This window comes from Solea senegalensis, linkage group LG14 (genome assembly GCF_019176455.1).
Source record: "Solea senegalensis isolate Sse05_10M linkage group LG14, IFAPA_SoseM_1, whole genome shotgun sequence".
NCBI classification, from domain to species: Eukaryota; Metazoa; Chordata; class Actinopteri; order Pleuronectiformes; family Soleidae; genus Solea; species Solea senegalensis.
Window position 1 is genome coordinate 15,388,496 of NC_058034.1, and position 27,508 is coordinate 15,416,003.

Genomic DNA, 27,508 nt, shown 5'->3' on the forward strand with positions numbered 1-27,508 from the left:
TGTTAACAACCTTTCCTATATCTGTCCTGTGAGGTTTAGCGGGTATAGGAAAAAGCATGAGAGTCGGACATTAAACATTACAGAACATGTCGTTGTCAGCAGAGAGTTTCAGACAAACCTTTGTCAGGACAGAGAGCTGCAAAACCAACACTTGAGTATTTTAATGTCTTACACATAAAACCGGACGATCAACTCATTTTCTCAGGATCCTCAGGAACCAGTGACCAGTTACGTAATGCTAATAATGTACAGCTCTGTGGTCAGACGGAGGCACCAGCAGCTCCAGATCTGAACTAATAGTGTGACAGTGATGCAGGGAAATGTAGTGATGAGCTGACAGTGGTGGTGTGATTTGTTAAATAATCTGACTTGTGTGTTTGTTTGTGGTTAGATGGTGAGAGAGCCAAATAGACAACTGCAGCTCTACTATTTAATCGTGTCAACAAAAAGTAAAAATGGTCAATTTGTCATTGTATGATGACCAGTTTCTCTGTTCCCTTTTCTGGCATTTTTTTTGTTAAATATGCAAGAAAGAGGTTTACACTGGTTTTATTTACCAAGTCCAACAAAGTGGTTATGTTATATTTTATCTGCCTGTTCAGCAGTAACATAACTTAACGCCCTGTGCAGGTAGTGTACTCAGGCAAAAGAAAAGTAAATGTTCATACTGGGTTATTGAGGTTTTGGGGTTTATACCTACATGTGCCTTAACCATATATGAGTCTCCTACCGGCTTCCTGCCTTCATACGTACGAGTGTCTGCTAGTGTCCACTAGTGTGTCTAACCCAAATATTGCAATAAAGATAAACTAATAAAAAAAGCAATATTATCAACAGAAACATAACTCTAATGAAGTAAATGAAATAAGCTATTGACTACCAAAATGACCACCAAGGAAAAAAAACAACTAATAACAGACACAATAATATAAGCTAATGAACTTGAGAGTGTTTTAATTTTTTAAGGGGTTTTCTGACTTAACTACACATTTAAGGTCTCTCATTTTAAAAGGGAAAGCAAAAGTTTATTCTGCCTACAGTTGGACTTGGATGTTGTGCTGCTTGCTCAAGAAGAGGCACTTCCTGATTACAAGAATATTAAGCAGAAATAACCAAATGCCATGTTTCAAAGTTTTAAGAGGAAATGTATTTTTAATATGTGAGCTCACTGTTGAAAGATTTCTTGTGGCTTCCACGTGGAAAAGTTATTTCCACAGAAATTTGTGGTCGGATTACGTTAAAACTTATCAGCTTAGTGCTTAACAAACTAACTAAATCAGTGTGGGTGTGTGTGTGTGTGTGTGTGTGTCTCTCTCAGTGTCTGTCCCTCCTCTTTCTCTTTTATCACCTGTTTTCCTGTGCATGTAAGCAGGCTTGAAGCCTTGTGGGCTGCGAGGCAGAGCGCGGTGATCAAACCCGGCCTACGATCAATGACTTTGAAGACATCTAACATTCCTTATCAGTGTATTTCACACAGAATAAGCAGTTGAAATGAAAAATGTCACTTTTTCTCTTTATATTGAGAGAAGGGAAAATACTGAGAAGAAAGTTCATAGAATCAAATACTAATATAATTAAGCTTACAGTCAGTAAGACAGGCGTTTATGTCTCGTGCCTCATCAACAGAAATGAAACCTTTCACACAAGTTCCTATAATATCGCCATTTTCTTTCATTTCTGTGTAGTTCAGCACAGCCCTCACTTTTAATTTTCATAATTCTTCACACTCGAGCAAAAGCAAGTGAAGATTAGATGCAAGACTTCCTTTTCTTGGTGCTGCAGCTCAAGTGAAGCTTCCTGTCACAGAACGTTAAGGTGAAGGCAGCTTCTTTTTCAGTGTGTGTGACATCACTCACACTTGCTTGACTTGAAAACCAGAGGCGAGGTTTCGGGTTTGGGGAACAAGTCCAGGAAGCTGCGCTAACTGATAAGACAGAAAACATATGAAACATAACGCAGGGCAACGTTTAGACTTCTTTTCCCTAGAAAAGTGGAAATCCAGCTTCCATTTGACGCGTGAATATCTGCGTGATTAGGACTGTACTGTATGTACAGTACACACCCTCACTCCTGGATATGGCAGGTCGTGGTGGTCTCAAGGTCCTGCTACTCTGGGCTGGAATCATTGGTCTGAGCAAAAGTAAGTAACTGTCCGTCATGTTATCGAGGTGGTCTTCTTTCGTGAAGACGTTGTAGGGGAGGAAGTGGTATCGGTTGAAATTGTGCCGTTTCATCTGTATCCTGGAAGAGTTCAAGTCTTAAGTCTTAAAAAAATGAAATGGAGACATGAATCTGTCAGTCCTAACACAAATTGCTTCTTTTTTTTTTAATGAGAAAACATCACCACATTTTAACTGTAAGCTTTCAATAGTAACAGACTTGCACTGTATCATGTCTTTGACTTTGAGTCTCTTTTAAACTTTCTGAACCCGTGTGTGTCAGTGATGTGAGACGCCTTAAAGTGACAGGTTTGTGAGCCCCTTCGGCACAAAAGAATAAACCCTCATGTTCAACCAAAGACTACTGTTAATAAGACGACTCTCTGCTGTAAAACAACACCGTTTCATTAGAAGCTCTGGGAATCTTTTTTTTTATTTGGCAATCATGTTTCTCTTCTGCTTCAACATTTTGTGTGTGTGTGTGTGTGTGTGCACACACGCATGCATGTGTGTGTGTGCACACACGCATGCATGTGTGTGTGTGGAGGTGGGGGGGATACATGGATGTCTGTCAGATATAAAAAAAAAAAAACAGGGTGTGTCCCTGTAAAATCTTCACTTCAACACTTATAGCACATCACTATCTGTGTGTGTGTGTGTGTGTGTGTGTGTGTGTGTGTTCTTGTATTTGTTGCTTTGTGAGGACCAAAAATCATATAAACCTTTCAGAGTGAGGACATTTTGAGAAAGTGAGGACATTTTGTCTGCTCCTCACATCTTTTAAGAGCTTTTATGGGGGTTAGGACCTAATTTTAGGGTTAGGCATTTAGTTGTGATGGTTAAGGTTAGGGTAAGGGCCTAGTGAATGTGTTATGTCAATGAGGGTCCTCACTATGAATGAAGCGCAAACAGGTGTGTGTGTGTGTGCGCTTGTTTGGGTGTCTTTGTGAGGACCAACAACTGTATAAAACTAAGGGAGTGAGGACATTTTGGCTGCACCTCACATTCTGTCAACCCTTAAAGCGGCTTTTTGAGGATTAAGACTTGGTTTTAGGGAGCGTGTTAACTTAGAACTGAGTTTAGGTTTGGGTTGGGCATTTAGTTGTGTAGGGTAAGGGGCTAGGGAATGCATTACGTCTACAAGTGTGTGTGTCTTAAATAAGCAGTGTGGACCAATTGTCCAAGAAACCTATCTTTGTGAGGATATTGTGGCACTTAGTTGGGATGGTTAAGGTCAGGGTAAGGGGTTGGGGAGTTCATTATGTCCCTGAGTGTCCACACAAGGAATGCAAAACCAGCTTAGATGTCTGTTCACATGAGCTGAAACTTTGTTTCTCACTCTGTGGCTTTTTTTTCTACTTTTTACTTTCCCATGTTCACGTTGGGTCAGTTTTTGTCGTCTGCTTTAGGCCACAGCTTTTGTGCATAGTGAGTCATCACGGTTCACCAAAATGACGACCATTTGTTATTTCTGCATCTTCACTTTTCCACTGACCAGGTACATATATACTGTATCATTGGGAGGTGAAGTATCATGGGGTGAAGTAATTAGCTTTTTTAAAAGAGACTTGATCAGATATGGAAAGAAATATACCTCATAAGTAACACCATGGGGAAAATTGGGATTTTTATTTTGGACAGATTGCTGTTTGATTTGTGACATCCTTTATTTCAGTAAAGGTCCACTTCAGACAACTAAAACATGACAGAATTACCACAAAACTACTCTGTAGGACGAGAACTAAAGAATATGAATTTCGTTTCCAATGTGTGTCTCAAATGTATCTAATTTGCATCCATGCAGATGATTAATTATTAAGCCTCTAAATGCATCATATATTATTGTACAGCAGAACTTGTTAAATCTATTCTAAAACTCTGCTCAGAGGTTAAATAGTTAAAACAGTATAGTAAACTATAGTAAATAGTAAACAAAGCAGAGTTGGGTTTCATCACAGCCACGTTCATTTATTTAAACTCATATTCAGATACATAAACCTGCTCATAGCTGCTGTTTCCCCGTTTAGATGGAGACTTTGAAGCGTGCTCTAAGTGCAGCACGAGTTGCAGGAGTTGTGTGATCAAAAATTTGACCACTTCCTTGTTCCATTCTGAGTTGTCTTCATTTCCTGGCAGAGCTGAGCAGAGCGTCGCAGAGCGGCGCAGGCCAAGCAGACTGAGACGAAGCACCAAGTAAATGACTTGAAAATGTGTGAGGAGAAAAAAAAAAAAAAAAGGGGAACTGCAGAAAAAATGAAGAAGTGTATATGTTCTGAAATGTTTAGCCTGCTGCACAATTAAAGCAGTTTCTGGGAGGAGGGGAAGAGCACTTCTAACAAAGTAGGGGACTTTACTCTGTCATGAATGTGAAATATGAGAGAGAGAAAAAGAGACGAGGCTTTGATATTAAACTGTAACTTCTGCAATCAATGAACACATGAATTCTTTTATCTTCTGTGGCCGACCCAAGTCTTTATGTGGCCCAAAGAGGAATTTGAATTTGGGGGGCCTCACTCCTGCCTCCTCAGAGATGTGCAAATGTGCGCTAAACGATTTAGAAATCTAAATAGATCTAAAGATATTGAAAAAAAAAAAAAATTCTCCACACACTGTGTAGCAGCCGATTACTTCACTTATGCAACTCTGATTCTTGAAAGCGTTACACTCCTCATCCAAGAGTCTTCTTCACTTCTGAAAGATTTGTAGTGAAACCCAGGAATTGAACATCATTTTGAAATGTGGGCAGTGTTCGCCGTAACTCCACTGGGTCGTTGTGACACTGTGTCCTTGGCTAGAAACTAGAGTTGTTAAAATCTCCTAAGGTCACATGAGGCTGAATTAGACAAGTTGTTTCGTGATGGGACAGAGATTCTACACAGATGTTCAAATATTCTCAGAGTTTTGCATTAAAATACGTTTGGATATGTAAATATAATATATAAAACATGATAGACAATGAGTCCTCCAGTATCAGTCAAAGAAATTAAAATATATTGAGTAACATCTTGGCTCAAAAATGTAGAAATGAATGGAAGTCAATGGGAAAATGAGGCTTAACATTCTCCAGAGGAGTTAATGGTCTCAACCACTAGTTTCAGGTTTTCTTTAAAGGGCTGTTTCACCCATTTTTTTGTCAATTGGTTAAATGAAGAATTCACTTAAAATCATTACGATGCTGCAGGGTTTGTTTAACTCACATTCCATTCTCAGATCTTTTTTTGTTATAATTGACAGCTAACGTGGTGAACGTGGTTTTATTTACCTTTGAAGGAAGTGACTTTGACGTTGACTTTTTGTCCAATTTTTTTTTTTCTATCCCAACTTCCTCTGTTGTTGTTGTGGGAATGAGACATTTATCTCAGATCCACTGTCTGATGATTAAATAATGTTACATTTGTATATTATTTCCCACTTTTTACTTCATCTTCATCAAACGTTCATTTTATTGGGAAGTCACATTGAGATTAAAATCTAGCCACTAACAAATAACGTGGACTCATCTTAGATGAGTAAGAGGTGTTTTTAAACTGTTTGAATGCCTTTAATGATGTTAAACCATTTCAAACAAACACATAATGTATCTTTATCAAACCGTGTCAAACTGATTTTATGAAACAAGAAGCCATCTTATTGTGGTGTTCCGCCAACTGGAATTCCCCTCTTGAAGGTTCAATTGTGTCGTATTTGTGTTTGTTTGAATGGGTTAACATGAGAACACGGGAGTTTGATGGCGGTCGCTAAGGCTTGACGTCTCTCTTTCAAACCATTCAAATGATATAAACTCGTCACCGCAAAACATGTAGATGTTGCACAGCGTGGTGAAATGTCACTGCAGAGCAGAGAGCATGCATCTCTGCTCAATACACTGAACCAACAACACACCAAACCACATCCTGACACACTCATTGTTCGACCGTCCTCCATCATCTCTTCACGGCTCCATTATAGCGAGAATAGAGACATCTTTATGCATAAAGCACAGATACTATTTGACACAATATTTGACCATATTGACAATATTTGTATTTGTCTGGTATTATAGTTCACCAAAACCAACAAAATAACGGAAACTAAAATTGAAAAAAAAAAAATTTCCGTTAACTGAAATAAAAAACCAAAAACCCCCAATAACTAACTGGAACTGAATTGTGTGTTTACAAAACAAGCTAAAACTTAGTTTCCGTCACTTCATTTCACACATAATCCTTTGGGGTTCATAAGTATAAAATATTTTTTTCAAGTAGTTTTAGTTAGTTTAGATGTGTCTCAGGAGGGTCATTATTATTTATGTTGCGTTCAAGTGTGTCTTTCGTCTGTTGGCTATTTGATTTTGACCTTTCACACTAACTGCATCCAACCTCAGATATGATGTATGATGTACACTTTACACTTCAGGTTACTTTATGTAGACTCAGAGATGCTTGTTCATCTGCACCTGATACATTTTTAAAATTACATCTTTTGTTGGGTTTTTTTCATGACCCTTTTTCTATCTTGCACCTGGCAAATACTCCATATTACAATTTATTTATATAAAACTCTAGCCTTCAACTAGCTCCTATTTTATTCCACCCTGTGTTGTATTTTTATTTGCATATTTTGTTTTATTTCAAAGTTAAAACAGACTTTTCGACTTTTCAATTTCACTTTTCCATTTCACTTTTCCATTTCATTCCACCCTGTGTTGTGCTTTATTCTTGTATTTGCAATTTAAATGTTATCTTACTTTTATTGCACTACAGTCCTTGTATCAAAGATGCTATACGCATACATTTTATTATTATTATTGTTGTTATTATTATTATTGTTATTATTATAATTATTATTATTATTATTATAATTATTATTACTACTACAAAAACTAAATCTGATAAAAACTAAACATTTACAGAAAATAAAAACTAGCAAACCTGCTCTAAAAACTGATAAAAACAAACAAATTTTAAAAACAAAAAAGTCGAAACTAAATAAAAACTAAAATTAATGAAAAATCCAAAACTGTTATAACCTCAGTTTGCACAAACAATGACTGCAGTGAGGTTGTAATGGAGTTAAAATGAAGAATCTAAACCAGTTTCAACATGAGGCAGGAAATCGTGGTTTGCCCTCTCATATAACAATAGCCGCCACATTGTCATAGCAACCAGGTTTTACAGCATTACAGATGAAGATGGTCATTTTCCTCTTTTGACCTAAGAATACCAGGGAGAAAACAGGGAGAGTTTTATAACACTCTGACTTTACGTGGTTATTGTTAACGTCACTTCTGCATATTTCTCAGCAGTATGCAAACACTGCTATGACAAAATAAAGCTATTTAAATATTGACATGTTTTTTTCCTGTTCCTTTAATTCCAGGTCAAGCCCCAAACCCAACAGGTGAGTGTCACATTACGTTGTATAACATAGTTTTTAGACTTATTACTATTATTATTATTATTATTATTTTTTTAAATAAGTAAAACTCATACTTTACTTTCACCTCAGCCTCCAACTACTTTCTTTACAGCATCTTATCTCTTCATTGTACAGCAAGGGTGTCAAACGTAAGGCACCAGAGGGTCCAATCGAGCCCTCAGAATGTGTAAATTTCACATTGTGATTAGAAGCTAATCATTGGGGGTGAAATACCTTTTTTTTTTTTGACTAAATGTCAAAATTGCACAAATTCTTCTCAAGAAATTTCAAGAAATTTAAAACAAAGGGAACGTTTTGGGAGTCCTTGTTGTCCATTGGTTATTATGCTGTTATTTTACTGGTCCGGCCCACAAATTGCCCTTTATGTTACCTGACTTTTAACAACATCTTTAATTACAAACTACCAGAAACAGTTAAAAAAAGAAAAGAAATGTCCACTGACACTCGTGTGACATGCTTACACACCGTTAAACAAGTTTATGAGAATCAAGTTGATCAGTGATTGATTGCTTGTTTGCAAGGAAATGTATACACATGCTATCACTTCCTGTTATCTGTAAATTGAAGTGTGTGTGAAGTGAGTGATATTTTTGACACCCGTTGACGTGATTGACTCATTTCTTGACAACAACTTTCCAGGTTGTGTGTGCGTGTGTGTGTGCGTGTGTGTGTGTGTGTGTGTGTGTGTGCATCTTTGACGTAGCTATTTTCAGACACTTTTGTTCTCATTTAGGGAAAGCTAAGCAGTTTGTGTGAGAAACCCTCATGAACTGCTGATTGGGTTTAGATTAAATTTAGCAGGAGTTAGCGTGATGCAGGGGCACATTTTGCTTCTTTTTTTTTGTCCATCATTCAGTCATTTTAACATAAGTCTGATATTTTTTAATAGCACTGTAGGTTCACTTATATGATCTATTTTCAATATGATGCTGTCAATTAAGTTCACTTCAGCACACACATTTGTTTTCAGTTTATTTCCCAGTTTTAGACACTTTTCCTGAAAGCTACAGCTTTAATGTCTTTAAAGTTCCAGCGTCAGACTTCAAACTAAGTCGGGTGTACTGTCCCTCCATCACTGTTTACATAATGATTCCATTAAAGCTGCAGTGTGTAACCTGTGGTATTTTTATTTATTTATTTTTTTTGATGATTGGTCTTTGTGAAGGGAAATGATTCAACGTTATTTTACTGCTGCGTCCGTCATCTGAAACGCCTCTTTGTGTAATACATAACAATGTAATGTTATATTGTTTCTGTTCACAAAGACCAAACAGACAAACAAAAGCAGTGCACTGCTGCTTTAAGTCAACCAAAGTCAGGTAGGTGTTAATGTGTTGAACACATTCGGCAGAACCCTCTCTCACTTCCTCTCAGTAAGACTTTCAAATGTATAGCAGACATAAATGAGCAGAAGCGAGCAGCTCAGTATCTTTGTTCGCGATGCCGGAAGTAGGACTGAGACGTTGTATTTGTCCTGATTCATTATTTCCTTGGAATGCATATGTTTCAGCCACCTCACCTCCACGCACCACGGCAGCAACAACTGCCCTGAGTTCAGACACTTCGACCCACAAACCTCCACTCACCCCCGCTTCATTCTCCTCAAATCAAACTAACAATTCATCTACTGTGTCCGGTAACGTATTCAGCCTCAGTTGTTGTTTTTTTCCACACTTCAGCACACACAATTTTTTTCAGTTTATTTCCCAGTTTTAGACACTTTTCCTGTGAAAGCTACAGCTTTAATGTCTTTAAAGTTCCAGCGTCAGACTTCAAACTAAGTCGGGTATACTGTCCCCCCATCGCTGTTTACATAATGATTCCATTAATGCTGCAGTGTGTAACTTGTGGTGTTAGTTTTTTTTGATAGGTCTTTGTGAAGGGAAATGATCCAACATTATTTTACTGCTGCATCTGTCATCTGAAACGCCTCTTTGTGTTTTCAGTCATGCTTCGAACTAAACCTGCAACTAACGATTCTTTTCATAATCAATTACTCTGTCGATTATATTATCAAAATAATAATAATAATAATAATGATGATAATCAAATAATCATTGCAGCCCAACTTCAAACTATTTGCAGCCATCCTATTTAACAACAAACAGTTAATGTTATGTTGTTTCTGTTCACAAAGACCAAACAGACAAACAACAGTCGTCCACTGCTGCTTTAAGTCAAGTAGGTGTTAAATGTGTTGGACTCTCAGTATGACTTTCAAATGTATAGCAGACATAAATGAGCAGAAGCGAGCAGCTCAGTATCTGTTCACAGGAGGAGGAAAAGCAGGACTGAGACGTTGTGTTTGTCCTGATTCATTATTTTCTTGGAATGCATATGTTTCAGCCACCTCACCTCCACGCACCACGGCAGCAACAACTGCCCTGAGTTCAGACACTTCGACCCACAAACTTCCACTCACCACGCCAAACCCCGCTTCATTCTCCTCAAATCGAACTAACAATTCATCTACTGTGTCCGGTAACGTATTCAGCCTCAGTTGTTGTTGTTTTAGTTTGAAGGATATCATAGCAGGTAAACTTGGCAGTGATGCATTTGTGACTGAAGGTGACCTCCAACCTGCTCTCCATCCTGCAGCCACTATTCCTTCTACCTCACGCACAAACAGCAATCAAACAATCTCTCAAAACGCGACCTCACCTCCAGACACCCAGCTCAGCACCACAACCACGCAAGGTTGGAGTCCACTCATTCATTACATGAAACGAGTTTAGCTTATTCATAAGAATACAGACAGCAGCACTGCTGCGGTATCAGCTACAAGGCACTTGTGGATACTTGCTGAATGCTAATGATTTATTTTTATTTCTTGCAACGTCCAGCAGCCCCTACAGGCGCCCCTTCACTGTGTGAGTATGACTTTAAAACATCATATATTTTACAGTATGTGTGTAATGGGCCATGTTCATCATCAACGTTTCAGGGCTAAGAAAATGTCACTTCTGTAACACAAAATAAGTTTGGCTTCCAGATTACAGATTATATTTGTTGTTTATATTGATAGCTGGATTTCATGGGGTCACATTACTATTCTGCTTCATATGGACCAGATTGCCAAATGTGCGACATGTGTATTGCTCAGTTTCTTAGATTTTATAACGATTTGTTTAGCTTGCTGTGTCTTGGATGATTTCTTTATTCTGTTGATTTTGTGCGCAGGTTCTTACTCTGTAACACCCATCAAGTTTGGCTTCCGGATTGAGTTCTCAAACTCTCCCAGTGGTGACTACAACATAGCCATTACAGAAGACGGCCGACCAGATATTAAGAATACATCCAACGTTCCTGTCTCCAACCAAACCTCATCACATGACATCCAAGGGCTGAAGCCCTGCACTGAATATAAGCATCACGTCACATTTCTTCACAGTGACGGAAACGTAACATCATGTAGCGGCTCCAATTATAAATCTACAACAACTGAAATGAGTGAGTGAACTTTTTTTTTTTTTTTATGAAAAAAGAAAAAACAAGAGATAAAACGAGAACCTGGAAGACAATTCTGCATTATATATTTATATTTCAGATGCCGGTGACGTTAAAGAAGTCAACTCCAAACCTGGACATGTTTGTTACCAAACTGATTGGGACATCAGTTCTTTACAATCTACACAAAGCAACATTTCACCTCAGTCACATGGAAATAAGACGTTCTGTGTCAAACCTGATTTTAATGACATTTGCTCGGATTTAGTCTTCACGTCAAAAAACTGTGTGAACGCAGCCTTTACCCTCACCAAATACATCACTGCTGGTATGTATCAAAGCATCTACCTTTATTTTGAAATACATGTGAGTCAGAATATTTAATTTTTTTTTTCTCTTTTTTTTGTTTCCATAGAGTTTTTGAATCCAGAGGAAATAAAACAGATTCCTGCAGATAAACTTCCTGCAGAAATAAAAGCAGAATTACCACCAAACTGTAATAACCTCTCCATTAATTACACCTGCTGGGGTAAGTGGAAAGACTTGGAAATGGACATAGTTTGTGTGACGACAATATGGAGAATAAAGATGGGCTGAGTTTACCGTTTTATTTACAACTAAACTAAGTTTTGAAGTCATTTTAATGATCTTTGATAAAAGGTAAATGTTTAGCGTTCTGTTTAAATAGCAGTAGTAAGAATAATGAGTTTTGTGTCTCCTCAGAAGACGGCAGAGACAATGAGCTGAAGACATTGTCTGAACTGGAGCCTTTCACTGACTACAGTTGTACTGGTCAGATCAAGGACAACAATGTCCTGATAAAAAACACAAGTGCTCTTCACTTCCGGGTTGACTGTGGTACGTTGGTGTTCACTTCACGTCTGTGCAGTGAAACCTTTTATCTGCTGTGATACTGTGGACTGAACATCATGTCAGTATCAGTGCTCAGTGTGTGATGTGTTCCAACAGATCTAACAATAACCGTCACAAAGTCAAGTCCAACTAATACGTCCGTTGAGTTGATTTGGAAAACAACCAGTCAGAAGTGTGAAGACGACAATCTTGAGAATCTTTCATACTTCTGCAGCTATGAAAACGCTCATAGAAGTAAGTCCTTTTGTTTTATTGTCTTTCACTGGGACCTTTGAAATTGTTGCAGGTGCTATTATTAGTCACATAAATAGGTGACATGTTCTGTGGATATTGTAATCATTTGTGGACGTACATGGCAACATTTTAGAAAAAGCTAATTGTTTGTTGCTGTAATGAAACATCTAAACAACTTGATACAGACACGTTACACGTGACGTTACAGTATTAAATGTATCCTGGTTTGACTTTCTTGTTGATTCCCATTCATTTCCTCGTCACATAAGTAGAAACCTGACCAGAGAAAATGGTCTTGTTAATGATTGAAATACAAATAGTACAAAAATAAATAACAGTTTGTGAAACTTTGTTACAGCTCTGGGTACCAAACTGAGGTCAGGAGGAAAGTGTAACATTTCTGGACTGAAGCCATTCACCAAATACAAATGTAAAGTCCAGCCTACTTACAAGCATCAACCTCTCAAGGATGTTACTCACCAGGACATTAAAACTGATGTTGGAGGTAAGTTACAGACAAAAGTAAACCACAGCACAACTCAGTGCTCTTTATTGTGCATAAACACAAATGCACAGTGGAAACAAATAAAGAAGACAACAATTCCCATCATCCCCTGCTCCTGCCTAATAACAACAAACCATAGCATCAAACGAGGTCTTTTATTGTCATTCTGATTGTGAAACCCCTTGTGGCATAAATGATATACGGTGCATCTATCTGTTACTTATTTTACTTTATTTCATTGTTGAGAAACAATTCAAAACAAGAATGAAAAGGAGCAGTAAGAAGATGAGTCTGATATGAACTGTTCTTTTCTCAACCTGTAAAAAAGAAAGAATTAGATTACAGAATAAAATAAAATAAGGCTGATATAATTTCCCTCGTCTGACCAGAGGTGGAAAGAAGAATTTAATTCAATTCAATTGAAGAATTTTACTTCAGTAAAAAAAAAGTGCTGTTCTAAAAATGTACTCAAGTTAAATTAAAAAAGTAGCTTGTTTAAAATTGACTTAAAGTTACTTTAAGGACAAAGGGACACAAATCTCACATTGATTGTTTTTAATTAAAGGCAAACCTTGCTGACAAAATAAAATATGTAAACATAATATATATCAGTCCAAATGGGTCAAGGGTCACAAATGTCACTCACTCAGGGACCTTAATTAACCTCATTCACCTGTCCTCACCATCATTCACCTGTCCTCATCATCAAAATCATTTACAAAATATTATAATCTGCTTTTTCTTGAACTTTTAACGACGTTAACTGAATGAATAATGGATTTGATGGATCTCTGTATTTACCTCTGCTGGTGATTCTTATGGCTCCTTTCTTAAAATAATAATGGACTTGGTGTAGGTTTTATAAGTGCCACTCAGATATGTCATAATCAGTCAATGATGTGTCATGTTTAACGCTTTGCTGTGAATGAATTGCATCGCGGTTCACGAGGCATCTGTCACACATTAAACAGGTACTGCACTCGTTTAAATGACAAACATGTTTAATAGTTCTCCACTTGCTTCTATTATATTCCAGTCATTTAGAGACATACGGTATGAAAAGACACAATCATTTTCTCAATATCTATTTTTTTGTGATGCATTAATCTAACTTTCACCTCAATGTTGTCAACTTATTTATGCGTTGATTAGTTTGTACTTTGCATATTTTGTACCGAGGTCACTTTCATGTTTCTATGTCACCATGTTGTTTCTTTCTCTTACAGTACCGGGACCAGTTACAATGTCACTGCAACTTCAAGAGCATAATGTGATTAAAGTGACATGTGAAACTTTACAGTTTAATGGGCCTGAGAAAATCTACATGTTACAAGTCTCTTATGGTAGTGAGATAGTGAGAAATGAACAACGAATTAATAAATGTAACTTTGTATTCGACAATCTGAGATACTCCACAACCTACAAAGTGAAGGTTTGTACCCTATGTTTTTAGATTCACTCTCACATGAACGTCTCATGCTGTTGTAGCTGATGAAGGGATTTTCTCTGTGTTTCCAGGTGACGGCATTCAATGGCAAATTGGAGAGCGCCCCCAAGATTGAATCAATTACTACCAACTGTATGTGTTTTTTTAAGCAATGCCACAAATGATGTCATGTTTTCTATCAATTTCTTTACGCGGTGTCTTTAATGGCAATGTCATTCCACCTTTTTACAGATAATGACAAAGCTGTCATTGGTTTTCTCATCTTTCTCATCGTCCTCACGTCTCTGGCTCTGCTGCTTGTTACCTACAAGATCTACATTCTGAAGAAGAGAAGGACTCGGTAAGAATAAGCAGAGCCGGACAGTAACGGAGTACATTTACTTGAGTACAGTACTTAAGTACAATGTACTCTTGTACTCTTGATACTCAAGTACTTTTAAAAACAAGTAATTCAGTACTTTTACTTAAGTAGACAATGACTGTAGTACTTTTACTTGTACTTGAGTAAAATTTAGCGAGGGGTATCTGTACTTTTACTCAAGTAATGAAGCTGTGTACTCTGTCCGCCTCTGAGAATAAGTCTGCATGTGTCTCATGTCAAATTTACTTTAAGGGAATTGGACTATACATTTGAAGTGCATTTTCACAGCAACGCTTGATAAACTGTATAACCCTCATTACATCCTGTATTGCAGATAAGACTTTGTAATCTATTATCGTTGCAGTGACATGGGTGAAAACGTGGAGCTCATTCAACCCACAAGTGAGTAAATTAGAGCATTGGACTCTAGATTTTTTTGTCTCCCTTCAACTGAAATGAAGCTATGAGTCATTTTTGGTCAACCCCTGAATATGTCCCTTAGGTTAGTGAGGTTAGGGTAAGGGCAAAAAAAAGAAAAAGACAGGATTGGGCAGTAAGTTACAAACTATGACATTAAAAAAAATGAGTGTGTAAAAGAGTAACATGGGAGTCAAACTTGTGTCAATCAAACCAAAGTACAATGCTTTACCTCCTCAATATGGGCAGGGTCATCACAGTTGTTTTCAGTGTAACTGAATCTTTAGAATCACTTAATTAAAAAGATTTGTTCAGTTCTTCCTGGTCTGAAACACAGCGGCAGGATTTGTGATGCAGCTCACACCAGACTCCTCTGTTAAATATTGAGATTTTAGACATTTCCTTTGTGAGATTAACCCACGTTTTCAGGATTGTTATTTTTTTTATTATTATTATTTTTTAACTGATCTACAGTTCGGCATTGTTCGGCTTGATTCTTGTGCCTCTTCCTGTGATGACCAATCAGTGCACGAGAGTCTGGCGACATCACGCATAGTATCTTCTCTACTCACTCGGAACCTCGTCGTAGGTGATGCTAAAAAAAGTACCAGGTACTATCGCTAGTGGAAAGGCAAAATAAATGTCACGAGGCAATTCACGCTAGTGAAAACACGCCATAAGCGAACTGCCGGAGGAAACCTCATCAAAGCTACTTGATGACGACACATCAAGGGGGCGCCTGTTTTAAGAACGCACGTAGGGGTCATAATTCCTGCGTACGACTCATTTTTACTTTTATTTCGGTGGAGGACAGTCTCGTTGTGGGTCGATGTGAACCAGTTCGTAATAGATATTGCAGATATTGCAGAGGCCTGCTTTAAAAGACCTGCACTAACAAACACCATAATAATGTTGCTAACTGTACATAATGTCAAACTAGCAGTTGTGGGATGTATTGAAAGTGTTTCTCATTTGCTGCTTTAGATGAGGAGGAGAACCTGCTGCGTATCGAGCCAATCCCAGCAGAGCTTCTACTGGAGGCTTACAAGAGGAAGCTCGCGGATGAAGGACGGCTTTTCTTGGATGAGTTTCAGGTGAATTTACTCTCCAGGGTTTGTTTTTTTTGCTGTTGTTGAGGGATTCATTTTGGTAAGCTTTTCTTTATTGGATAGTTTAGTTGACAGGCTGTGAACAACAAACATTGGATAAAGTATAACAAATATGTCCTTTATTTAACAATGACAGTGTTCTGGTGTTGTGTCTCTCATAAATGGCATTGTACATTGTCTGTTTTCAGAGCATCCCCAGAATTTTCTCACGGTACTCAGTGAGAGAGGCCAAGAAGACCTGCAATGTTCCCAAAAACCGCTATGTGGACATCTTGCCATGTGAGTGAAATCTGACATAGTATCATCATTTGAATCGTTTGAATTTAAAAACTGTCAATGAAATTAACTTTCTGCAACATATTCCATGCAAGGGTTTTTCATATATACGTACACACATTTATTTTGTGTCGCAAGTGTTTTTACATCAGTTTATCACATCATCTCAACATTGAATTCAATAAATATCAAATATCAATAAATCACCAAATAAAATGTGAAGAATTATCATTATCACCTCATAAACTATATATTGATATTGTGATATCTCTGAAAGAAAAATACACAGGCGGTAACAGATAAAAATGTTACCGCCTGTGTCACTGTGTGCCACTGTGTGTCACTGTGTGTGTCACTGTGTGTCACTGTGTGTCACTGTGTGTCACTGTGTGTGTCACTGTGTGTGTCACTGTGTGTCACTCTGTACCCTGAGATATTTTCTCTGTTTTTCTATCTTCAACCAGATGATTATAACCGTGTGCAGTTAACCACAGGAAGTGGCGAGGCAGGGTGTGACTACATCAACGCCAGCTTCATTGATGTATGGACAAACAGCCAGATCACACTTCTACTGCTTTTAATGCCACACATTATGACACACATTCAAACGGCTTATTTACCATACATTGTTTGAATCTTATTGCCACTGTCCAATGTGCAAAGTATTTGTTTTTCTTTTTACAGACACACATTTTGACATTAGCAAGAGCAGTGAGAGTTACAAAGATACAAAGGTCTTGACCACAATTTGTTTTTTTACAAAAACACACTTTACTTATTTTCTTACTGCAGGGATACAAGGAACCAAAGAAGTACATTGCAGCTCAAGGTAAAAGTCTTGATCTCGTTTGGTTCTATACCCTCAGTCTGTAAACTTAAATTGTCTTGTATCATACAATGTGTGTGTGTGTGTGTGTGTTTGTGTTGTGTAGGGCCAAAGGAGGACACTGTGACTGACTTCTGGAGGATGATCTGGGAGCAGCAGTCATCTATTATCGTCATGGTGACGCGCTGTGAAGAGGGGAACAGGGTAAGAACAGCGGTTCTGTTAAACTGTTGCTGGTTTAATTGAAAGTGAGACGATACAAACAGTTGTTTTCCCCAAACTGACTGACTTGTGTCGCTTCATTAACACATTCATACTGTACATAGAGAATGACATACACAGTCTACATGCATTGACTGCATTGTTAGTGGTTGTGTTACTAAATGAATGAATGAATTTATTCCAATCATGAAATAAAAGTGGAGTTTTTTTTTTAAAGTCACAGAACAGTGTGACAGTGGCTTCAAATATATTTATTACAAAAAAAGCACTCAAAACCTATGCACAACCTAAATTAAGTATATATTTTAAGTTGTAAATTTAAAGTTTATATTTTCCTACTCTTCTCGCTAAACCTGGAACATGCTTCAGTCTAGCTCGATTCCCTTAGTGGATTTAAAAAAAAAAAAAAAAGAGAGTCACTGGGAAGCAAGTTTTTAATGAAAATTAAATAATGAAAACTAAAATTGAAAAAAAAACTAAAACTAACTAAAATTGTAGCGAAAATGTGCTCAGTTTTCATCTTTGTAAATTGTCCCAAATATATTTACAGTACAATCCAAACATTCACCATGTATTAAAATACAAAAGAACAGTGAACGCACAAAACAACCAACCCTCATCCATGTACTTCAGGAAAATGTCTTTTTTTGAAGTGATCTCCAGTTCTTCTCTTATTTCTTACTCATGTCTCTCCTGCCTCATGTTGTGTCTTAGGTCAAGTGTGCACAGTACTGGCCGTCTCCACAGCGGGAAACAGAGATCTATAATGAGTTTGTTGTGAAGCTGAACTCTGAGGAACACTGTCCAGATTACACCATCCGCCACCTCTGCCTAATTAATGTGAGTCTCCCTCTGTTTAAAGATGCTTCATTATTTTTATATATATATATAGATAGATATATCTATCTATATATATATATACATATATAATGTCTGTGCATGTGTGTGTCAGCAGAAGAGGGAGAAGAGCTCAGAGAGAGAGGTGACTCACATTCAGTTCATGAGCTGGCCCGACCACGGTGTTCCAGACGAGCCACACCTCCTCCTGAAGCTGAGGCGGCGTGTCAATGCGTTCAAGAACTTCTTCAGTGGCCCCATTGTTGTCCACTGCAGGTACAAACAAGGTCCCATCACAGATATCATATCATAAACAGCATCCTGTAGTAGCCAGTAAAATAAAATACATCCTAATGTATTTTAAAATAAAATACCAAAGACCCTTCCTTAAGTGTCTTTATTTACTTTCTTGGTGTTCAGTAACAGGTGAGGCCCACAATGATTCAGCAAACAATCCAAATAGATGATCTGACTAAACTGACGGCGTGTTTCATCACAGTACAGTTGCATAATTTAGTCTACAGCTGAAATTGTCATTGGTGTGTACACAACCTCTATTGTCATATTTAAATGTAACATCCTTTTACCGTCCAATACAATAATTACTTTGAAGCCAATAATATGACAAGATGATGTCAGGTTGTTTTACACCATAGCATACACAAATTCAAAGTCTAGCAGGGGTCATTGATTATAACTCCAATCATTAAATGGAGAACAAATAAATAACAAAATACTAACTCACGTGTGGCTCTGAAAGCTTGTGACTGTGTTGCTGTGTGTAACTTTAACTTTTAAAGTCCAGGCAAATAAAAGTACATAGACACCAAGCACCATGACGTCCAATCTGCAGCAGCACCCCATGTATCATGTTCTTATGATGTCATCATGTTGTTTCAAAGAAATTCTATTGTATATTAGTATTTTACAGTATTTTCTTTCTCTTTTTATTCAAAAAACATGATACTGAGGTATTTTAAAGGCATTTATCATCTCGATAAAATAGAAATAAGTTGTTTTTGAAGTATGTACGTTTTAAATCAATGTATCAGAAACACTGTATATACCTATACATTTATATATTTCCCTTTTTCCTCTACAACAATTTCCTAACAGATAAATAATTTAAATTTAAATAATTCTTCACCCCCCAAAAAATACAGGTGTTTTTTTAAAAATTAATTTCCAGAGATAAATGTGTTATTTGATCATCAGACAGTGGATCTGAGATACACGTCTCATTCCCACAACAACAGAGGAAGTTGGGATTGAAAAAGATTGACATTTCTTTCAAAGAAAATAAAAGCCCTGCATTGCTCTTCACTGTGTTTCTATAAATTATAAGTTTTATGAGTAAAAGATCTGAAAAAATGAAAGAAAGAAATAAAACGCCTATTACTGAGAGAAAAAAATAACATACAGTCATTCCCTCTCTCCTGTGCAGTGCTGGAGTGGGTAGGACAGGAACCTACATTGCCATTGATGCCATGATGGAGGGTCTGGAGGCGGAGGGCAGAGTGGACATCTACGGTTACATCGTCCAACTCCGCAGACATAGATGTCTCATGGTTCAAGTAGAGGTAAAAACAACCATTGAATCGTGGTCCTGGAGACCCACTGCCCTGCAGCTTTTAGATGTTGTCCTGCTCCAACACACCTGATTCAAATTAATAGGTCGTTATCAGGCTTCTATTAATTTGAATCAGGTGTGTTGGAGCAAAGATACTTCTGAAACACGCAGGGCAGTGGGTCTCCAGAGAAACCCATGTTTTAGACAATAGCAGTAGTTTTGAGTTAATATGTGTCTGTGATTTTGAGGATTTGACACTGCAGTGACATTGCAGTTTTGAACCCTTCTGTTACCGTCCTCTACCGTAACTCCTAGACCGTTTGTAAAAGATAGAAAATTGATAAAAACTGGTGACCTGTCAAGGGTGTGACCCCGCCTTTCGCCCCATGGTCAGCTGAGATTGGCACGGCACCCCGCACGTGACCCTCATGTGGAGGATAAAGGGGTAGAAGATGGATGGAAATTAACATTAACACACAGATAAACAAAGATAACAGTACAGTTTACAGTTTTGTATTATTATACCGATAAATACAACATGTATAGGTTATGAGATGAGAGTGTGACAACTGAGGATGAGTTAAAAATGGATTTGAAAGATTGACTAAGTGTGTTTTCGTGACAAGCCCTTTGTTGTGTAATGTGTGTATGAATGTTGTGTGTAATTGTGGTCACACAGGCCCAGTACATCCTGATTCACCAGGCTCTGCTGGAGCACAACCAGTTTGGAGAGACTGAGCTCATGCTGTCGGAGCTCCACACCACACTGAATACACTCAAACAGAAGAGCTCAGACAGTGACTTCACCCTCATGCAGGAGGAGTTTGAGGTATGGCACCTTATTAATGATTCATTTTTAATTAGGGGGTAATCAATTATTCTAATTTTGTTTTTTTATTAGTTAATAGTTAATAACAAGCTTTCTAAATGTTTCCGCTTCTTAAATATGAATATTTTCTGAAATCCTTAATTATGTAGTGATAATTTGCACCTACAACCATATATGACGTGTGATAATACAGTGTGGGAGAGATTATTATGTGTTAGTATATACTTAAGTGTTTTTAAATATCTTGCATTTCAGAGACTCCCTACATATAAAAATTGGAGGACAATCAACACTGGGATCACCGAGGAAAACAAGGGCAAGAATCGCTCTCTATCAGTCGTTCCATGTGAGTATCAGCACAACAATAACTGCGGTGCTGTATATTATTGCCTGTACACTATACTCATCAACCCTCAATCTGACCTCGACATTTCATTGTGCAATACCAGTTGTTGTATAATGACAATAAAGATGCTTTCCTTTCCTTTTCCTTTCCTTATATGCACTGTTGTAAGTACAAATACTTTGTTACTGTACTGTACTGCAACTTTTACTTTTACTCCACCACATTTCCTCTAACTCTGTTTGTTACTAGTTACTACCAAATAAAATCAGAAGAAGAAGAGTTGGTAATGGTCTGTATAGAACTGCTTTACACTACAGTTTTGTCACTCACACACTTCAACATGGGATTAAGTGTCTCGCTCAAGGACACATTATGGACTAGCAGAGCTAGGAATTGAACCCACAACCTTCAACGACAGCTTGCCCTCCCACTGAACTACCGTGGCTCAATCCTCAAACTTTTTTTTTTTAAATACTTTTACTTCTAAAACTTAGTACATTTTATACCAGAAAGTTACTTTTTGTTATGTAACTTTAAGACATTTTAAGTAATATTATAAAAAGTGACTTCAACTTCTACCAAAGTCATCTTCTAGTAAGATACATGCACTTTTACTGAAGTATCCCTTTAAGGTACTAAGGTATACAAGACTGCTATATATGTATATGTATATATATATATATATATATATATATATATATATATATATATGTATATGTATATGTGTATATATATATATATATATATATATGTATATATATATATATATATTTATATTTAGTCTCAGTTAATGTGACTATAACATAATAAATGTGTTCTATTTCCTACTTAAAATGTCCACTCTCAGACGACTACAACCGAGTGTTGCTGAAGCTGGACGAAGGATGCAGCCGTGATAGTGACCCCAACGAGGAGGAGGGAGAGTCATCAGGCGACGAGGACGAGGACGAGGACTCTGGTCGATACATTAACGCTTCCTACATCAGCGTACGTTGCTTTTTTTCTTTAAATTAATTACTGAATGAATATCTTTGTTTGGGTTACATTCATATGAATTTCTGCCAATAACCGAAAAAGGGAAAACCCAGAAAGTCAGAAATGTAGAGAAAATACATAAAATATTTCACTTTAGATTATAACACTGAACTGTCAATTCACATTGTAAGATGTAATTATTTTACATTTCAAACCATTTTTTGAACCCCGAAAGAGTTTTACACAATTTCAGTTCATTATTGAGTCTGTTCCATAACTTTACCCCCAAAACTGACACACATCTGTGTTTGATATTTGTTTCAAACATAAATAATCCTCGTAATTTATCATTTCCTTCTCCTAGTTTAAAGAAACAGGAAGCATTTTATTCACCCCATGAAAAATGACCTCTAGTGTTTTTGAGTATACAACGTCTGTACGACGTCTATTGCTATTATTTATGCAGTTTATGACATAACAGGTTGATTTACACACACTTAGTTGTCTGGACACTGTAGAAGAATACATATATGTACTGTATGTTGTTGTTGTTGTTGTCCACACAGGGTTACTGGGGTCCACATGCCATCATCGCAGCACAGACTCCCCTGACACACACCATGGCTGATTTCTGGTTGACAGTTTACCAGAAGAAAGCATCCACTATTGTCATGCTCTCAGAGGAAGATAAGGTAAGCTTTTTTTATGTCATCATTATTATTATTATTGTTATTATTATTATTATTATTATTATTATTATTATTATATACGTAGATATGTGTGATGCGTGTGTGTGTTGTAAAAAAAGAAAATGTACAAACCTACCCCTAAACTTTAAAGGGCTTTTTTCAGGGTTAAGACCTGGTTTTAGGGTTAGGCACTTATTTGCAATGGTTAGGTAAGGTAAGGGTAAGGGGCTACGTCAGTTTTTCTCTCCACTGATGCCTAGTGTTTGCTCATTGTGTGATGTGCTGGGTTTCTCTGCTCTCGATCATGTTGTCTATGTACAGTGCCTTCACATAATGTATGTTGTGATTCGGCACTATAATAAAATTGAATTGAATTGAATGAGGACTACTCAGTAAGCAGTAAGCAGTAAGTATATACAATTTTGTCTCCAGTTAATTATTTTAATTACCTTATTAAATTATGGACAAAAAGTTATTACTTTATTGATTCTGACTTTTTATTACATTTAGAACAAGATACATATTACCTTATTGACAGCTATGATGTTTTATTAGTAGTATATAGTAGTAGATAAGTGGCTGCTACAAGCATTAGACAAATCAGAATACTTTATTGATCCCCGAGGGGAAATTCTTGTGTTAAAGCTGCTACTATTCAAGAACTTGAAACAAGGATAGAAATATATAAGAATAATTTGTGTCCTCAGGAGTCTGTGTACTGGAATGACGGCAAAAAGACGTTTGAGGACATCGAGGTGGAGGTGACCAGCACAGAGACCACGTCAGCTTTCATCACCCGCGACATGCTGATCCGTCATGTCAAGGTAACACAAGAGCCATGGAGCACTTATCCGTACCAGCGTTGGATGTGAGCAATCTCTGAAACATCATGACAAGCTGTTTTAAAGCCAACGTGTAAACTCCGTCTGTCTCCAGAGGAAAGAGGGTCGGACGGTGAGACAGCTGCAGTTCCTCAAGTGGGTGAACAGCGAGCTGCCAGAGACGCCTCAGGACCTCACGGGTGTGATCAAGGAAATCAAGAGCAGCTGTGGCAGCAACAGATCACAGACTATTGTGGTCCACTGCAAGTAAGACAAAGCACACAGGAAATGTCCTCCAGAAATTTGAGAGAACACTTTCTACTACATGACGGCAGCGTAGGCACTTTCTTTTCATTGCTTGATGCAAAGAAATGCCATTTTCAATCACTGTCAGCCGCTGAAATTTGACAATGAATGTCCGGTGGTGCAGTACATTATGGAGTGAATTAAGCATAACATATTAATTATCTATTAATTCTGAGTGTTTTAAACAGAATAAACAATATAACAACCCCCTTCTGGGTGAAGTTAATAGTCTTTTCTCAGTCAATAATTTATATATGTATATAAGTTGTAATTAAGAATCATGCTTGGTAAAGAATGAAATGTTTGAATTTGACCAATAATTAGAGACATAGAAAATGTATCCCAGTTACTATACATAAATATACATTTAAGAAAACTGTATTATTTTTAATCAGTGGTTCTTTATAGTTTTCTGCAAAAACATTACATTCGAGCTTATTATTAAATATCTATAGTATTTAATAATATGGACTCAGTACAAAGGGCAAATCCAGGTGCAAGTCCAGGTGTTTATTATGAGTAGGTTTTAATATTGTTAATCTATTTGTGTTGACTTTTATTGCAGTATTGCTGCTGCAAGTTAAGTAAGTAAGAACATTTTAGTTATATTATATACCTTTCACGGATTCAAGTAAAATACATGACATAAACACAAGGTACATTAAAAACAAAGGTTTTAAAAACCCAATAAAAAATTAAAACCATTGTTTGACTAAAAAACAGTTTAAAAAGAAAAGTCTTTAACTGCTTTTTAAAAACATCAACACCCCGCATCTTGAAATTGACCATGCAAGGCTGTAAAAGTTAGGGTCAGGATTTTAAAATCTCAAATGTACATAGTTGTAGTTCGCAGGATTCACGGCAGAACAACTAATAACACTGTGTGCGCCGTCTCCTCAGCGACGGCTCGTCCCGCACAGGGATATTCTGCGCTCTGTGGAGTCTGCTGGACAGCGCCAAGACTGAGAAAGTGGTGGATGTTTTCCAGGTGGTGAAAACCTTACGCAAGGAGAGACAGAATATGATCTCAAGTCTGGTAAGAAAGAGGAACCTTCGTTTGTCCAGAATTATGACACTTAACAAATGTTGTCATGCAAACCACTAGTCGCACAATTTCTAACTCACTTGTAAAGGTTTTAAAATACAAACGAATGTCACAGTATCAGCTCCACCCAACTCTCTCTCTCTCTCTCTCTCTGTGTGTGTCTTAGTAATGCGGTTTCTTTGTTTTCATGTCTTCAGACGGTTTTAGTGAGTTTAGAGCAGGATGACGATGCAGCTCTGTGTCACAGAAGAATAAGAAGGGTTATACTGTAGCAGTAATGTCATGGGAGATTTTTTTTGACAGTGACAACAGACTCATTTGCATAACTTATTTCCAGCCTTTTACTTCCCTCTGAGCCACATGAGGAAGCTTGTTCTTTTTTTCTTTTAACCACAGTCACAGCTTCTGCCATAATAACCCACAATTCAGCAGAAGAAATAAATGCTTGGCACGTTACAAAAAGCTTAATTCAGCCAAACCACTGCCTGTGAGCTAATATGTAAGTGCAAAAGGGGGGGATTTTTTTTCACTAAAGACAAAATACGGAAACAGACTGAATATCTTTTTTTTACAGCGCCCACAATTCTAACTAATGCGTACATTTGGTCTTGTTTATGAAGTTGTTCACAGAAAATGAAATTGTAACTCATTTATCGAACGTACATCGCTTACAAATGACTACGCTATCTCCTCAAAATAACACAACATAATTTACTGTATATCGTGAATTGACTACCCCTTAAGGTTGTAGCACTTGTTTTGGTAGTTAACCCTGAGGCATTCAATATGGCCTAAAATGGAAAAAAAAGCGTGTTTCAATGTCAACGATGTGAGAAAACAACAGCACTGCTGTGTCAAACAAACAAAATGCTATTTAAGTGCAGTGAGAACAGTGTGTGAGTATTTGATTCCATATCTACAGTGCTACGGGGTTTGTTGTTGTTTTTTTCCTCATACACAGATATTATGTACTTAAGTATATGTGCAACAAACCATTATACGTGCACTACTTCATGTTAGTGTTCCCGCTCAAACCTGTGTTATGTGTGGTACAGATGTGTGAAATGTAGAACCTCCAGACTCAAGAACTCCTTCTCACCCCACTGCCATCACACTCCTCAACAGCTGATAGGAGTTATAATAATGTATGACATGTATCACCTACCTCATGACCCAACTTCATTTGGAAAGCACTTTGTGGAAACAACCACAGTGCACCAAGAATAAATAAAACACAGGCATGAAATCTCACAAGAGGAGATACGATGCATCTAAAACAACTGAAATACATTAAAAGACATAAAAACTTGGATAAAAACCAAAAAAGCAAAAAAAGAAAAGAAACAAACAATAGATAAATGGAAATAACATCGACAACTTAAACAGTGTCAAAGGCCAATGAAAAGAGGTGAGTTTTGTGTATTTCTATTGTATTTCCACGTATACTGCCCTTATTGTGTGTGTTATTTTATTACTTTTAACTATTCACCTTTTTCTTTTGATGTTTGTGTGGACAGCAAGAAAAAATTCCATTGCACAGACAAGCGTGTTTTCTTACTGTCCATATTACAATAAACTCTTTGAATCTTGAATGTGTGTGTGTGTGTGTTACAGGAGCAGTACCAGTTCTTGTATGACACTGTGCAGAGCGTCTTTCCTGTCCAGAATGGGGATGTGAAAGCACCACAGGCTCCTGCTGCTGACTGCATGCAGATTGTAAATGAAACCAAAGCAGCAGCAGAGAAGGCTGACGAGCCGGCAGGCAGCACTACCAGCACCGACCAGCAGGGGGCGGCAGATGGCGACAAGAAAGAGGAGGCTGAAGGAGAGTCCACTGGTCCCACAGAGACAATGGAGGACACCCCCAATGGCCCCAATGTCCCTCTGGTGGTGTGAGAGCGATTCACTGTACTTCAGCTCAATTCAGTGCTTTCTTTCTTTTTAATTTTTCCATGAATGTATAAAAACATTGTAAAGCTTTTACACAATGTGGGTTCAATGATGTTACAGGATTTGATCGAAGCTTTTAATGTTTTTTGTTTTGTTTTTTTTTACAAAAAGATATGATTTTAATTAAGTTATACATTTTTTAGTGGATAAATGAGCAAAAATTTCTAAAAAAAATGCTGTCGTCAAACTATGTGGCCTTGGATTTTATGTATATTGAGAGATATCGCAACTGAATTTTTAATATACAGTACAGTTTTTTTTAATATATCCCACTATAACTGCATGTTGAGTTGAATTTTTTTTATGTATTGGTTTTCTAGCTGAACTAAACAGATGCTGTAGATGTCTCCATGTATACGTATATATTTGGTATAGCAGAGTATTTTAGTGGTTAAGCTCCAAATGTATCATGTGACAGACACCGTGACATTTCATTAAAAGAGGCATATAGCCTATAATAAGATAAGAGTCATGTTTGCGGGGGAACTTTTACGTCATTGATTAGCTTTATTTGATTTTTTTGTTTTTCTTTATAAGTCCCAGTTTATCCTCGAAATGTCAGTCAGTCAGTCATCATCTAACCGCTTTATCCTCCACCAGAGGGTCGCGGGGGGTGCCGTGCCAATCTCAGCTACATCAGGCGATAGGCGGGGTACACCCTGGACAGTTCGCCAGTCCATCGCAGGTCCACACACAACTAGAGACAAACAACCATTCACCCTCACACTCACTCCTACAGTCAATTTAGAGTGTCCAATTTACCTAATCCCCACATTGCATGTTTTTGGACTGTGGGAGGAAGCCGGAGAACCCGGAGAGAACCCACGCACACACGGGGAGAACATG

At 37.4% G+C, this 27,508-nt stretch overlaps 1 protein-coding gene across 10 annotated transcripts; it reads left to right on the plus strand.

The window, feature by feature from the left end:
- The first annotated feature begins 1,783 nt into the window (after nucleotides 1-1,783).
- ptprc (protein tyrosine phosphatase receptor type C) lies at nucleotides 1,784-27,123 on the plus strand. Of its 10 annotated transcripts, XM_044044009.1 has the most exons (32): nucleotides 1,784-2,140; nucleotides 7,518-7,538; nucleotides 9,088-9,213; nucleotides 9,924-10,058; nucleotides 10,176-10,274; nucleotides 10,421-10,447; nucleotides 10,758-11,027; nucleotides 11,125-11,352; nucleotides 11,440-11,553; nucleotides 11,748-11,882; nucleotides 11,994-12,131; nucleotides 12,490-12,636; nucleotides 13,863-14,068; nucleotides 14,155-14,215; nucleotides 14,315-14,423; nucleotides 14,809-14,846; nucleotides 15,846-15,955; nucleotides 16,159-16,249; nucleotides 16,711-16,787; nucleotides 17,039-17,075; nucleotides 17,179-17,276; nucleotides 18,009-18,134; nucleotides 18,250-18,407; nucleotides 19,576-19,711; nucleotides 20,381-20,530; nucleotides 20,786-20,876; nucleotides 21,724-21,863; nucleotides 22,418-22,543; nucleotides 23,248-23,364; nucleotides 23,477-23,628; nucleotides 24,568-24,703; nucleotides 26,327-27,123. In XM_044044009.1, exons 1-32 carry the CDS (start codon nucleotides 2,077-2,079, stop codon nucleotides 26,606-26,608), a joined length of 3,945 nt encoding a protein of 1,314 aa, XP_043899944.1. In that variant the 5' UTR covers nucleotides 1,784-2,076; the 3' UTR covers nucleotides 26,609-27,123. The 10 variants fall into 10 exon arrangements, with proteins under 10 accessions (XP_043899944.1, XP_043899945.1, XP_043899939.1 ...); XM_044044010.1 differs by lacking the exon at nucleotides 9,924-10,058 and having other exon boundaries at nucleotides 9,088-9,232; nucleotides 10,078-10,274; XM_044044004.1 differs by having other exon boundaries at nucleotides 9,924-10,274.
- Nucleotides 27,124-27,508: the final 385 nt, after the last annotated feature.